Source organism: Petaurus breviceps, unplaced genomic scaffold (genome assembly GCF_028583685.1).
Source record: "Petaurus breviceps papuanus isolate PSGF00001 unplaced genomic scaffold, PetGlider_PUasm1.0 90730, whole genome shotgun sequence".
In the NCBI taxonomy this organism is placed as follows: domain Eukaryota; kingdom Metazoa; phylum Chordata; class Mammalia; order Diprotodontia; family Petauridae; genus Petaurus; species Petaurus breviceps.
Window position 1 is genome coordinate 13,736,489 of NW_027187324.1, and position 15,203 is coordinate 13,751,691.

The following is a 15,203-nucleotide window of genomic DNA, read 5'->3' on the forward strand; positions in this document are numbered from 1 at the left end:
CCAGTTGGGTTTTAGGCTATAAAAATAAATAAGGGCCAGAAGCATGTCAGAAAAGATATTTAGGTATAATTCTAAGTCAAATGGACACACAAATTATGAAACTTATTTAGGATTATTTGTGTTTCTATTCTACTCTATTAACCTGAACTGCTATTTTATATATATATTTTTACTAATCCCTTTAAAAAATTCTAATTTCCTTCTAAACAGTACCATAAAAATCATGATACAATGTCAAGAGAGCTGGAATCTGGAATTGAAGGGCCTTGGTTCACGTCTTAGTTCTTTCGCTTGCTCCCTGCTAAACTTTGGGCAACTCATTTGACCTCTCTGGGCCTCAGTTTCCTCAAGTATAAAATGAAAGGGTTGGATTAAGATCACCTTGAAGGATTTTTCCATCTCTAAATCTATGTTCCTATAACTATAGTGTAATCATACTATGTAATAACAATAACAATAGCTGACACTTAAATAGCATATAAGATTTTGAAGTGTTCTATTTCAATCTAAATGAACTAAATGAATTGCTAACATATAAGAACTTCCTCTGTTATTCAACATAACCAAGAAACGAAGTTAATTTATAATAATTTCCCTGTTAGTGCCTAGTTTGTAACTTTAATTTTTAACTGATAATTTTAGGAATGTTTTTATGATTCTAAGTCTAGAAAACTATTATCTCACATTTCTTAAGTAAACAGATAACCAAAATTATGATTCCTTCTCTAGGTCCTATTCAGCCTCAAGTTTCTCATGTACAGAAAAAAAGATGCAAACAGCAAAAATGCAAGAACCAAATTATTTCAATTAATTTGCCTACCAACATAAAAAAGACACATTAAAATGTGGCCATTTGAATTATCATCCAAATGTTAGTTTTAAATTGAAATAAGCAACTTATAGTCTTCAGGATTGGGTATTTTGAGAGGTGAAGTACAATAAAAAAGTAGTAAAGTTAAGTATGAAAATAAATTAAAAATCTGTTTTAAAATATCTTAATACTTACCTTTGTTATTCCCAAGTCCATAATCAAATCCTTGGGCATTGTTACCTGCCCCTTTATTGAAAGCTTGTACTGAGAAGGGGCTTGGAGGAGGAGTTTGAGAATTCTGATCCAGAAGAACTTGTTCTAGAAGACAAGGTATAGCTACAGAATTAGACTCTCATTTGCTAATTGCTATTTGTACTAACAAGAAGGAAAAAAAAGTATCAAATTTTATGAAGTTTAGATTTTAAATAACACAAGTATTTACATTTGATAATTTCTACTTTTTCACTAGGCAACCTTTACTGCTTATAAAAAGGATTTCATTATCCTCATTTCCGAAGTGCAAAAAAAAACCCAGTATGCTAGCTTTACAAAATTTATTGTGGTAGTATGAATGGAAGCAATACATATACTTCATAATTTTTCATTTTATGAAATACAGCTATGCTACATCTAATCATCTAATAGAAATTAAAAAAACCAAGAATATCATGACCATTATGTTTTAATGTACTTAATAAATCTAGTAACAAACTAATCCAATATATCTATTCATATTGTCTATAAAATACTTTTTGCATGATGACACTAAAAGCAAGAGCCTTAAGGAAATAAAAATAATTGTAGTGATTCCATCTACGCCATAATTTTTTTTTACAAGTTGAGAAATAAAAAGGAACAATTTCTAGAGGAAAAGAGATGTGTTTATTCTATTATTAGCATATTATAAACAACTGAAATGTTTAAAATCTATTTTTAAAAAGCAATGCCCTTTTAAATAGGAAATGGAACTTGGAGAGTGGCGTAATATTTTTTTCCTACCTGTAAATTGGAATTCTGCTGTACCAGTGGTACTGTACGGTCTACCCCCTTTACCAGCATTTGTAGACTTTTTTCAAAAAACCAATCCTAGTACTTCCCTTAGGCAATATTCTTCAGTCTGAGATATTTCAGCAGTAGAAAGTTTCCTCTGGAAAACACCCATGAATAGTATCCTGAACGGAAAAGAAAGCATCGCCCTCACCCTCCAATCTCAGAATGGTCTAGTAGCAAGCAGTGTAGATAAAGGGCTTGGCTCTTGGATTGGTATTAAAGTATTTGTTTAAAGGTAGCTAAAGCTTGCTTATCAACTTCATTTGTAGAAATCTAGCATCCAAAGAAAAGGGAAGATTTTTCTACTTACATAAATGTTACTCTCTATTTTATAGGAAAGAATTAACATGGTGGTGGGGTAGACAGAAGACTCCTTTTGGGGTCAGCAAGACCCAAGTTTAACATTCACCTCTGACATACGGTGGATGAGCAAATCACTTAAACCATACTTATCTTTCCAAGGTTTTAAGTCACAGAAGAATTGTGAGTTTGCATCAGTTGAGGGAATTTTCTATATCAAATTAGAAGGTGTGTACCTGCACTCTCTTTCTGTATGTATATATGTGTATATATGTGTGTGTGTGTGTGTGTGTGTGTGTGTGTGTGTGTGTGTGTGTACCTATCATTACTATTACTATAGTAGAAATTGTATCTGGCACATCAGTATTTTATATATATGTACACATATACAAAAATGTAGTTAAACTTTGATTTTTGTGTACACATACACACATCTGCATATGCATAAATAGTGATAGCAGCTGGGTACTTCAATGGATAGAGTACTGGGCCTGGAGTAAGGAAGACCTGAGTTCAAAAGTGGCTTCAGTTATGTGACCCTGAGCAAGTTGCATAACTTATCTGCTTCAATTTCCTCAACTGTAAAAAACAGGAATAATAATAGCACCTACTTTCTAGATTTTATTGAGGATCAAATGAGATAATCTTTGTAAAGTACTTAGCATATGGTAGTCAGTTAATAAATGCTTTTTCCCTTCCCCTACTACTGTACCAAATTCCATTCTGCTATAACTATAAGAGCAGTATTTTCTCTACCCAACCAACAATGCCAATAGGGATGCTATTTTATAATATCTCCCTAGAAGAACATTTAGACAGGACCACTTTTTAGAGTACAGCACACACACACACATACACACAAACACACATATATGTATATATGTGTACATACACACATATCTCTGTATATGTTTGTGAGATTCTCATATTTGTATTTGTTAACTTTTACAGAATGTCCAGTTTTTTGCTTAAGAATACAGAGTTCAAAAGTTTAGAAGCACAAATTGAATTTTAGCTTCTTACTGGTTTGTATTATTTTAGTTACAACTCTGATTTCAATTAAAGAGCCCCATCTCAATTTATGAGGTGGTTATTTAGTGGTACAAATTAAAAATATTAAAAGTTATAATCTTTAAAAATCTGGTTTTGAATAAACTTTTATGTTCAGTAAATGTCATCTTGAAACTAAAATTATAACACAAAATATTTTGGTAGAAACATCTTAACATCACATAGTGATAATTCCACCCACCCCCAAATGTAATGGTTTTCAACTTGCCATTATGGAGGACATTCAGCCATTTTATAAAATTTTTAAATGGTAGCATCATGAACTAAAAATAACCATTCTCTTTTCTTCAGGACCATAATCAACTTATTGTAAAGTTCTGTTTATTTAGTTTACTTTAATTTTTTTCATCTATATTTGAATATTTCTATTGAAAATGAGTTGGAAGATTTCATTTTTAGTATCTAAAAGTATGTTTCATTTATGCTCACTACTAGTTTTACTGTTCTATCTTTTATGTAGTAAACACAGTACTACCTGGGAGATCCAAAGCTTTTAGAGACCTTTACTTAAAGATTTCCATATCTGTGACTGTATCCTTGATTCTCATTTAACCACTTAAAAATAATCATTTGGGCATATTACATTGAATGAAACCTTAAAAAAAAAAGCTAGCTTCAATTAACCATTGTAAGAATACTGTTTTCTGAATAAAACATCTTTGACCAAAGAAAAGTTTTTTTAGCAGTGTTTTATAAGTTCACAAAATCTATGAAGCCTAGTGCTTGTCAGGAAACTACTTGAAACCATTAATGTCTATACTCTCATTTTTGACATGAATTGATGAATAAAACTTTGGTATCTCATCAATAGTAATGCCTTCTTCTACATCAGTGGTGGTAAAGCTTTTTGACAAAGTGGCAAGCAGAAATATTCAGGGTAAAAGGATATAGGGGTTATATATATATTTTTTGGCCTCAAAAATGCTTTGCAAATTGGAGGAAAATAGAAAAGCTAGTGATTTACAAATCTAAAATAGTTTTAGTTTCTGAAAATATAAAAATTACCAAATGGATGATTACAGCAAAACCTCCTGGCCAAACTATCTGTGAATACGTGATAGTTCAGACCCACTCATTATTGCATATCTCAAGGAGGTGAGGAATAACAGTAGAAAGAATCCTCGCTCTGGAGTCAGAGGACTTGAATATGACTCCAGTTTTGCTAAAAATTACCTGTGTGACCCTGGGATACTAATCCCTCCCAGCATGAATTTCCTCATCTGTAAAGTGGGGGCGTTGGACTTAATGGTCTTTGAGAACTGTTACAACTTTATATGCATGAGCCTATGATTGTATGAACTCTTATTGTTATGACAGGAATACAGAAATCTTAAGACAATAGGTTCCCTGGGACTGGTAATGGTGGACCCCTTGAGTGATTGTGGAGGCACTACAGGGGATCTAAGTAGCCAAATGCAGAGATGCTGACTGAATAAACAATGTGTTAAACATGCATGCACACACACATATGTAATATGCACATGTTTATATGTGGGCATACACATATATAATATGCATTATATATGTATGTATATATTACTAAGTTTTCAAAAGCACATAGATGCTGTTAAAATAAAAGCATTAATGAATTTAGTTGTGTTCAATTGTGTGATATGAGAAAATATAGCTGCTATAAAACAGCCTGTAAAATTTTCTTATATCAAAAAACTTCCTCTTTGCTTAAAAGCTTTTCTTTTTTACCAGAGGGGCTCTTCTTGAATAGCTAGTAATGGTGGTAGACTATATTAGTAAATGCTGTCTGATTAAAACAAAAGACAACATTAAAAAAAAAGTTCTCACGTGAAGTCTCTTCAGGACATGCTATGTAACCATAGGGATATCTTTCCTAAAGTCAGGCTTAAAGATTAGGTATCGTTCAGCAGCACTTGATAGTCTTTATGGACCTGCTATTCATAAGTTTGTTCAAATCTGTTTTTGAAGCATTTATGTTTCTGTCTATACCACCTCTGGAAATGAAGAGTTCCATAAATTTATTATTCAATGGGAAAAGCATTACTTCCTTTAATTTACCTTATACTCATTCTACTTAGTTTAAAAGAATGTAGTTTTATCTCAGTTTTTGGGAGTTTTATGAAGCAGATCAGATTTGCCTAAATCCATATCATTGATGATTTCATGGATTTTTTTCCCCAGCTTTTGACTTGCCCAAGGTCACACGGTTAGTTTTTTTTTGTGTGTTAAGTGTCTGAGGCCAAATTTGAACTCAGGTCCTCCTGACTCCAGGGCTGGTGCTCTATTCACTGCACCACCTAGCCGTCCAATTTCATGGATTTTAGTCATGCCTTTTATAAGCATTTATTTTTCCCATCCAGAATTCTCTTTATTTGTCTTTATAAGGCTACTTCCCCATATCTCTGGCCATTTTATTTGCCCTTCTCTGAATGCCCAAATATACCTGTGACTAGAGACAGCAACTAGAATGACATTATATATAGTAGTGAAAGTTGACATGTAGCATATTAAGAGCACGATGTTTTCTGTTTTGATTCTAGTATACTTTTGCCTATCTCCTCAGCTGAAAGTTATTTCCTTCTCAAAGTTTAGTAAAATACTTTGGATCTTTCCTTTCTCCTTATCACAGTTTACTCTGCATCATATCTATTTGTGTTCATGACCTTTAGTATGAAACCTTTTCCAAAACTTTTGCAAGACCAAGCAGAACATATTTATTTTTATCTCAATTTTAGCCAGGTAGCTTGACAGAACACTGGACTTGGAGAGAGGAGATCTGGGTTCAAAGTCTGTTTCAGATATCTATTAGCTAGGTATCCTTAGGTTTTTAAACCTTAATTTCTTCATCTGCAAAATGGGGGTAATAATGTTTTATTTTTATTTTATTTTTTGCTTTTGGAAGGCAATTGGGGTTAAGTGACTTGCCCAAGGTCACATGGCTAGTTTTTGTGTTGTCTGAGGCCAAATTTGAACTCAGGTCCTCCTGACTCCAGGGCCGGTGCTCTATTCACTGTGCCACTTAGCTGCCCCAATAATAATGTTTTTACTATTTATGTCACAAGGTTTTCATGAAGAAAAATCTTTGCAAACCTTAAAGCACTAAGCATTAATTATTACTACATGCTTATTTAAATTCTCAAGGAATGCCAATAAGTTACTGAGGCATGATTTCACCTTGTAGAAATAATGTTCGCCTATAAGCAATTATTATATTATGGAACATTAAACACAAGCACATAGAAAATTGTGATTCTTGTCACTATAGAGACCTTCCAGTGTGAGAACCCTGTCCAATGACAAAGACTGTAGTCTGCCTATGAATTTTTTTGGATAATTTCCAGGTCATTACTGGAGGAACACTGAGGTTAAGTGACTTGCTCAGAGTCATATGGCTATCATGTGGCAGAAGCTTTGAATCCAGGTCTTTCTAATTTTAAGTCCAGTACTCTATTCATTAGGCACATTGCTTAAATTGACTTTTATATAACTTATCTCAACAACTGTAGTATTTGGTAAAAATTTACAACAGTTTATAATAATTATTACCTTTGCAATAAGCAAAACTGACTTTTTTTTAACCCATTACTATCATAAATTAGTGAAGTTTTTACTAAATTCAAATGACTTTCTTGGTTTCACTAGTGGTATGGAAGAAAGCATAACTTTTTACTAAAATAATTCATGTTAAAAGTTCACTATAAGTAAAATTTTGTTAAATATTCTTTTTTCTAATGTAAATGGACAGAATATAAGTGAAAAGTTGGCATTTTGCAATAGCAATGCAACAGAGACACACATTTAAAGAAATATAGCATGAGTAAATTGATCTAATTTATTTAGTCTAAATGATACCTTTTGTTGCATATCTTATAAGCTGTCTTCATTAGTTTTTCTTGCTTTATTATCATAAAAAAGGCAGTCATTAACAATCATCAGATCACTGATTTCAAGAAACATTTAAAATATCCTTGTAACTCTAAAATAAGTCATGTTTATTCAAAATTTACTCTCGAAGAGAAAATTAAATCAAACGAAGTTGCCTGGGAGAAGTACTGCGATTGGTGGTTTGAAAAATTGAACTTCCATCTAATAGTAGAAAGGGTAAAACCTACAGCCCTGGATTGGTACAAAAGAATAAATCAGATAAAATTAATATTTACAAAATAAACATTAAGTTAGAAATTGATAACTTAAAATCCTTAAAAATTAGGTTTTTTCTTTTTCTTTGGTTTAATATTTTCTGTTTCATTCCCCAATTACTAAAAAGTCAACCATTATAAGTAGATGTTCAATCTCCTCATTTTTATTATACTTGGAAGAAAACTTAAAACAAACACCATACACAAAAAACATGTATTCTATAATTATTTTGAATCAAATTTAAAATAACTTGCCATCTTCATGTCGGAGGTACTGATTTCCGCCTCTGTCTCTAGCTAAGGACCATGCCTCTCCTTCATCACTCTCACAGAACTCTACCATGCTGTTCTTATCCAGCTGAACCCATGTACCTTCAGAATTGGTTACCTGGTATACATACACAAAAAGCATGGTTGACTGTCTTTATTCTTTGAGAAAACTTGAGTGCTGATAGCCAGTAAAATGCAGTGTAATAATTCCAATTAATTTCTGTCACAAAATAACAAGTTTCTGAAATTAAGGCCACAGCCTGAGGTAACACAAAATCATATCTATTAAATATATCTTAAACCATTATACTGATTTATGACTTTAGATTAAAAAAGCAAAAAAAAATCTATTTTGATTTGTGAAGATAACTCTGAATTTAAGACTTTAGCACGTAATACGTGTGCTTTCTTTGGCATGTGAAATGTTATAACACAAGGTCTATTGTTTAGTGTGTATGTTTGCAGGACTTTTATCTTTAGTAAACATTCCTGACGCTTTTTAAGAAATAGCATGACACACTACATCTTCAAGCCCATTTGAAGAGGCAAATGCCAGCTTAGGAAAACTAGTTATTGTATTCACTCAGGGACTTCAAACAGACAGATGAATGGATACAAAGAAACAGGCTCCCTTCTGTACTGGTTATAGCACTGGAAACTTGAAAAGTATGACTTCATCAAGTTGAGTTTAACACTGATTCACAATGAAATAATTATTTGAAGCTGTTAATTTACTGCAGTACATTTGTAATACTGAAAAAAAAACAGGTAAATATTGATGATTTTTACATTGAAATAGTCACTTTATTAGTATAAGTATTGATCTCACTAGGGCAGTTATGAAGAGAAACTAAGATTGCAAAAAGAAAACATAAAGAAAGTTACATTAGCATTTCTAATACAAGTCAAGATCATAATATAAACATTGATATAAAAAAACCTGGGATGAAAACATCGTTTTGAAGGTGAAGTTTTTGCTGAATTATATTATAATGGATATCTAAGAAGTCATGAAGCTACAAGAAATCATACCTCTCCCACTGCCTTGACTTTGTTTCCCAGTACTAACATTCCAATTGGGATACCTCTAAGGTTAGGGCAGCTTCTGATGTTGTGACCTGATGGTCCCGTCTTCACTACCTTATACACTCCTGGCCCACCTCGGAGGAATGGCATATCTTGTTCTTGCATTACTGCTTCTTGTGGGCAGCGGGAATTCAGGTCTTTGAAAAAGTCCTCAGTATTAGACTTAGTTTCCTAAACATTTGAAAACAAGAACAAAACAAAATCCATGACCACCTTTATATAATTTCAAATGAAAACTTTTGCAAGCCTACAAAAGACTATCTCAACCCATATCAAAATGACCACATTCAGTAAGATATCATAGTAACTTTTGATGGATAATATCACAATTAAGTGATTTTTCTCCTCCCTTGGAGAGACTTTCAAAATATAGTTGAAGACAAAAGGAAAGGCCCAGCAATAGGCACAGATGGAGATATTAAGAAAATGGAATTGTGAAGGTCTTGGAATTTAAATTCTAGTGACAATGATGGGCAGGTTTTTTTTCCAGTAATATTAAAATGATTACCCTAACAAAAGGAAGTTGCAAAAAGAAAATGACATAGCTATAGAGTTGTGTTTCTTAAAAAGTGACATTCAACACTTTCTCAGAGGAAGAGAAAGATCGAAGAAGCGTTTCTCTAAGGGTTTACAAGTGAGAAAAGTAAAGAAAAATACAGCTTTTGGGAATGGGTACAACATATATTTCAATTAAAAAAACACTCAATATTAAAGGTTTAAGAACTTTAACAAGATAAGTTTTTGCAAGAAAATCAGAAGAGAAGATACTAGATGTACTTTCACTATGAAACATGCTATTATTTGTAGTAGAAGTAGCAATGCTGTTCCTGAAATTACTCTTTGTAACTCTCAAATCATTGACTTGGGCAATGTATTTTCTTTTTCTTTTTTTTGAGGCAATTGGGGTTAAGTGACTTACCCAGGGTCACACAGTGTCAAGTGTAAGGCCAGATTTGAACTCAGGTTCTCCTGGCTCCAGGGCTTGTGTTCTATCCATTGTGTCACCTAATTGCCCCAATGTATTTTCATAATAGCAATGTTGGGAAGGCCCAGAATTTCATTATCCTCCATTTCCCAATTAAAAATTATTATTAAGAAAAACCAGGAAGCATTCAAAGACATCTTTCTACTGAAAGATATACTGCTGGAGTTGTACCTTGAAGGCTTATATGATTTAGCAACTAATATTTTCTTCACCAAAGGAAAAAATGATATGATACTTGCTGTGTTTGAAGAGTCATGGCCACAGTCTTTAAATGTATATGAATGTTACATTAAAATATCTTGAAATTTTATCATAAGTAGTTAAAACAGGTATAAGGATTTTTTCTTTTGAAAGAAAAAAAAACATACTGTATGTAAGAAAGTAACTGTTCATGCTATTGTTCCAAAAGGAACCAAGAAATCTGAGGCCCAGACTCAGTTTTCTGCTGGCTTCTGAATAATGGTTTTCAGTTAGTCTGATAAAAGGTTGATGGGTGGCAGAGCAGATGGAGGGCTAGTCTTGGGAGTCGAGTACAAAGACCTGAGTACAAATTCTGCTTCTAAGATTTACTAGTATGCGTCTCTAGGCAAGTCACTTTCCTGTTCCCTGCCTCCATCTTTTCATTAGCAAATGGGAATGAAACAGAACCTACTTTAAAGGGTGGTTGTAAACATCAATTGAGATAACATGTGGAATGCTTAGCACACTTGAGAATACTACAAAAATTCTAGCTACCATTATCTAGATTATGATTAGCGTTATGATTCCATGCCCATTTTCCAGGAGTAAGAGAACTGCTACAGATGTTCAGTCTGGATTTGACCATTTTTGCCCCACCAACATGTAGGTTCAACATTTATACCTCTCTGAGTAACCAAAGTAAGCATTATACCCAAACAGCTTTAGCTTTATGTTTTACACTCCTAGTGCAATATCTGTAAAGTGTTACAGAGTAACACAGAGACCAATATGACAGGGCCTCTATAAATTAGTGTAATCTTATAATCTGCTGTATAGTAAATTATGGCTTTGTCAACCAAAAAAAAATACTTTGAAAGGAAAAGTCAATTTATGCTTTATGTGTGATTTAAAAAAATAAAGTAGCTACATGCTAATTTATAATGAAAGATTTCTTCATTTAATGAAATCTGTGTATTTGGGAATTTTTGTTGAGTTTAGATATTTGAGTCACTCAGATGAAGTCTAAAATATATTATATCCTGAAAAAATATTTTGCAAAACTAATTAAGGTTCTAAATTCCAACTGTATTAAAATAGGAAAAATATACCATGTAAATATTTAATGTGTAAATTTATATTTACTGTACCATATTAATATGGAATTTTCTTTTTTTTTATATTCCCCCAAAGTGCTACATAGGTTAAATTAGAAGACATAAGTTACATGGCAGCAAATATTTTGAACATTTGCTTTAGTTCAGATTGTGCGTATGTATTTTTTGGGACCAGATCTGTGATTTCATCAGTGTGGGGAGGTCCTGTAATTTCCAGTAAGGAAATTTTTTTACCAATGTAGACCGGCACCTTCTTTGCCACTCAGAGTCTTAAGGTTAAGTAGCTCGTCCAGAGTCACACAGCCAGCATGTGTCAGAGGAAGGATGCGAACCTAAGTATTTCTTGGGTTAGCTCTTTCCACTATACCACAATACCAATATAAGATACAAAATACTAAAAAATGTAAAATCTATTTATCTACATGTTGAAAGTTAAGCCCATATACATTTTGGACATTTGTGAAGCTCGGATTTTCAGTCTAAAATATACAACACACCCACACATTCAGACATCTAAGTAGCTTTGCCAGACAAACAATATTTACTGGCAAAAATTTCAAATGGGCATTTATATAAAAATCTGTTGTAGAAAATTCAAGCAGTACACCAAAGATTCAAACTGGTTTTCTTTGTTTCCTAGTTTTTTATCCTGAATCCTGCCTGAGAAGCTTATTTGCTTTTTGCCCCAGAGCAAGATATTTCACTTCTCTTAAGCCTGCATTCCCTCCTCTGTAAAACAGGGTTAATAATAGTGCCTACCTCAAAGGATTATTGAAAGGATAAAATGAGATAACACATGTCAAGCACTTTGTAAGTCTGAAAAGGCACACGAAAGAAAAAGTAAATACATGTATATTTAATATGGATGTGATAAAAACAAAAAAATTCCTTTCTGATGTTAAATAAAACTATTTCTGAAGCAATTATATAATGGTCTAGCCAATGTACAATTTGGGTTAGTATGGGAAGGGATAGTAGAAAGTACTTAATATGGAAATTGCAATATGTATGCAAAAACCATTTCTAGAAATTTATCAATACATTATTTTAAATATTTTTAATATTTATTAAGCAGAGAGACAAATTTTTGTGCTGTTTTCCACTATTCAAGATTGGATAAAAGTGTTTGACTTGTACATTTTATAAAGTACTTGTATTTTTAAGAAGGCCAAAGAAAGTGTTCTGCAATATGAAACCTGAACCTGAGTTTCTCATCTTTCTCCTGACCTGGTACTCAAGTGGAAGTGCAAATGAGCAATGAGAATTATCAAAATGACAGTAATACAAGGAGGTGGAGTAGAAATCTATGTTTGAAGATTACCAATCATGTAAACAATTCATGAATATTCAAAACTTGGCTAAAATTACTTAAGTTTTACAACTTCATAAAATATAAAATAAAATTTCAATTTCAATTATTACATTCTCTTGCAAAGGTAGAGTATAAAAGTTTAAAGAAAATGCAAACTTTCTTAATTGTGGCTTTTATGCTAAAAGTATTTTTTCTATTACAATATGAAGTATAAGCTTCAAAAACTAGAGTGTAATATAAGTTATACATGCTTAAAACTGGAGATAAAGCATGACTGCACCTGACAGTTAACTCACCTGGGGGAAAAAAGCTTTAGAGGTCCATGAAAAAACGTCCAAATCCCTGACTCCTTGGCTAGCATTAAAGATATTCTGAGCAACAAAGTTCAAGAAAGACATATCAACAAAGAAAGGGAACAGGATATCATCTCCAGAAGATGCTTGACATAGTACAACATTTTCTCCATGCTAGCACTCACACACAAAAAGTATTTTACTAAAGGGGAAGTGATTTTTCTTTGAATGAAGACACCTGAGACCAACAATCAATGAAGAGTATCTGTTAAATAAAATACTATGTCAAAAGCTCTCTAGAGATGTAGTGTGCCATGCCATTTACAGAAATTAGGAGCCAGACATTATTAGATAGCTTAAGCCATTTAGTGCATGAAGAATACATTCAAATTTCTCTAAAGAAGAAGCATTTTTCTAGCTCACGTCAGACTTATTTTATGACAGAAAAGTTTATTTTTAAAAAACAAAATAAAACCAAGTTGAGTAATCTGTAGATAGTATAAATAACAATATAACCATTATTATGGGTAACAACAGAATCTAGTAAATGGGGATTTCTGGACATTATCTAATTGGATATATGGAAAAAAATGAGAAAAAAGTCAACTGCAAATAAAGTAAAAACTGGGTCGCTTATCCCTTTCCCTCAAATTAGAAAAATAATTACAAGTGATTTTTAAAAAGATTTTACTTTAAGTCATCACCAAATTAATCAATAAAACTCAAAGAAAAATAGTCCCTTTTTCTCTTGGAGGATGACCTACCTCAAAGGGTAGAAAATGGACCAAATGTTGAAGCCTCCTTAAAACTATCTATTTTCAACAACTTAAGTTTTTTTTAAAGCAACATTTTCATAAAATTAATCTAATTAATGAACTTTTAAAATATTTTTTATATCTGGACCATACTCTTAATAAATTCATATTCTTTATGAATTTACCCTGAAACTCACATATTTTTTTTCCATAAAAAGCAAGTGTATATAACTTCCCAGTTTAAGTAGGAAATGAAATGAAGTTTTCTTGGCAAAAAGATATAACATACAAAATATGAAAAAAATTTCCATCCTTAAACCATTATCACCCAAAGTTTCAACTAGTAACAATAAAAACACTCAAATTCTAAATCAGTTAAAACCGTTTAAGTCATTCAGAACCATTTACAACTAATAATAGTGAGAAACAGAAGATACAAATAAGCTAGAAAGTAAAAAAAAAAATTTGGAATGCACTCTTTAAAGATGCAGGGTATATAAAATGGCACCAATACATAATTAAATAGGTGGTAAATGGGTGCCATTTTAGTTTGAGAAAAGAGGAATAATTGTGCAATGCAAAGTCATCTGAAATAGTACTTAAAAAACTGTTAAGTCTATACTGGTTAACTTCACTTTTGTCTTATGGGTGATAATAACCACAACATATTAATAACTTTTACAATGCATTCTTAATTGTCTCTTGGCCTATGCTTTTACCCCCAACATATAACAGTTATGCAGACATTTCATGCATAAAACAATTTTCTGCAGTTCTCTTGCAAGCAATACTTTTTTTGTTGTTGTTAAAAGCTATTTGTGAAAAGCAATGCAGATGGAATTTGCAGGAAAAAAGCAATGTGATGATAATGTCACACTAACATATAAGGCTTGTACCTCTCTTTTACCTTATTTTTATAAACTTATTATTTATATGTTATATAAAATATACAAATAACAGTTTAAGATAATACAACATTTATATATTTGTAATTATAAACTGAGGGTCAAACTGTTCATTTAAAAGGTAAAAAAAAATTACCCAAAAAGTGGATTTTGCAAATATGAAAATTATTTTAACCTTTGGGATGAAATTGATAGGCACACCTATTCTACAGTCATTTACCAAATGAAAATTATTTAGGAAAAAAGCAATTTCCAATTGAAAGACTTTATGAAGTAATAAAAGAAGCCAAGTGTTAAGGACCTAGAGTTTGAAAACAACAGATTACAGTATTCTTGAATGTTTAACACAAGAAAGCCTTGGTTTTAGGGATATAGAATATTAATGTAAAGTTCTGACCTTAAAAAAAAAGCCTGCATTCTCAATATAACCCATTTGCAAATTGTTTTTTAAACTGATTGACAATAGCATTGTAATACTCAATACAATGACATATTTTTCCTTGAAAAACCTGTTGTGATAGGACAAAAATCCCTGACAAAAAATGAAATGAACTAAAAGTACATCAGAAATAGCATCCACGTGTGACCTTGGGCAAGTCACTTAACCCCAACTACCCTGCCTTCCCCCCTTCAAAAAGCAAAACAAAACAAAACAAAAACCCAATGAAACAAAACAAAAAAAGAAATAACATCCAGTGATAACACTATAGAACCCTTTATTAATCTATACACCAAACTACTCCTTGTTCAAGGCAATTTTAGGCTAAACAAACCAATGGAAAAAGGAAGGCCAGAGGAATGTTATTTTCACTGTTTGACTACATAAATAAAGACACAATAGCGTGTCAAATTTTACATTTATTAAGAATTTTTCCAAAGTGCTATATAATCACAGAACTATAAAGACAATCAAATAAAATATATATCCACAACCTACAGAATACTTAAACATTTTAAG

General features: G+C 32.0%; 1 protein-coding gene across 2 annotated transcripts in view; it reads right to left on the reverse strand.

The window, feature by feature from the left end:
* MYCBP2 (MYC binding protein 2) overlaps positions 1-15,203 on the reverse strand; it is a 301,197-nt gene that overhangs the window by 86,876 nt on the left and 199,118 nt on the right. For both annotated transcript variants that reach the window (XM_069066842.1, XM_069066841.1), the window contains 4 exons: positions 12,589-12,663; positions 8,647-8,871; positions 7,600-7,732; positions 1,007-1,129 (listed from right to left, as the gene is read on the reverse strand). In XM_069066842.1, coding sequence (XP_068922943.1) covers positions 1,007-1,129; positions 7,600-7,732; positions 8,647-8,871; positions 12,589-12,663 — 556 coding nt within the window. The remainder of the gene's footprint in view (positions 1-1,006; positions 1,130-7,599; positions 7,733-8,646; positions 8,872-12,588; positions 12,664-15,203) is intronic.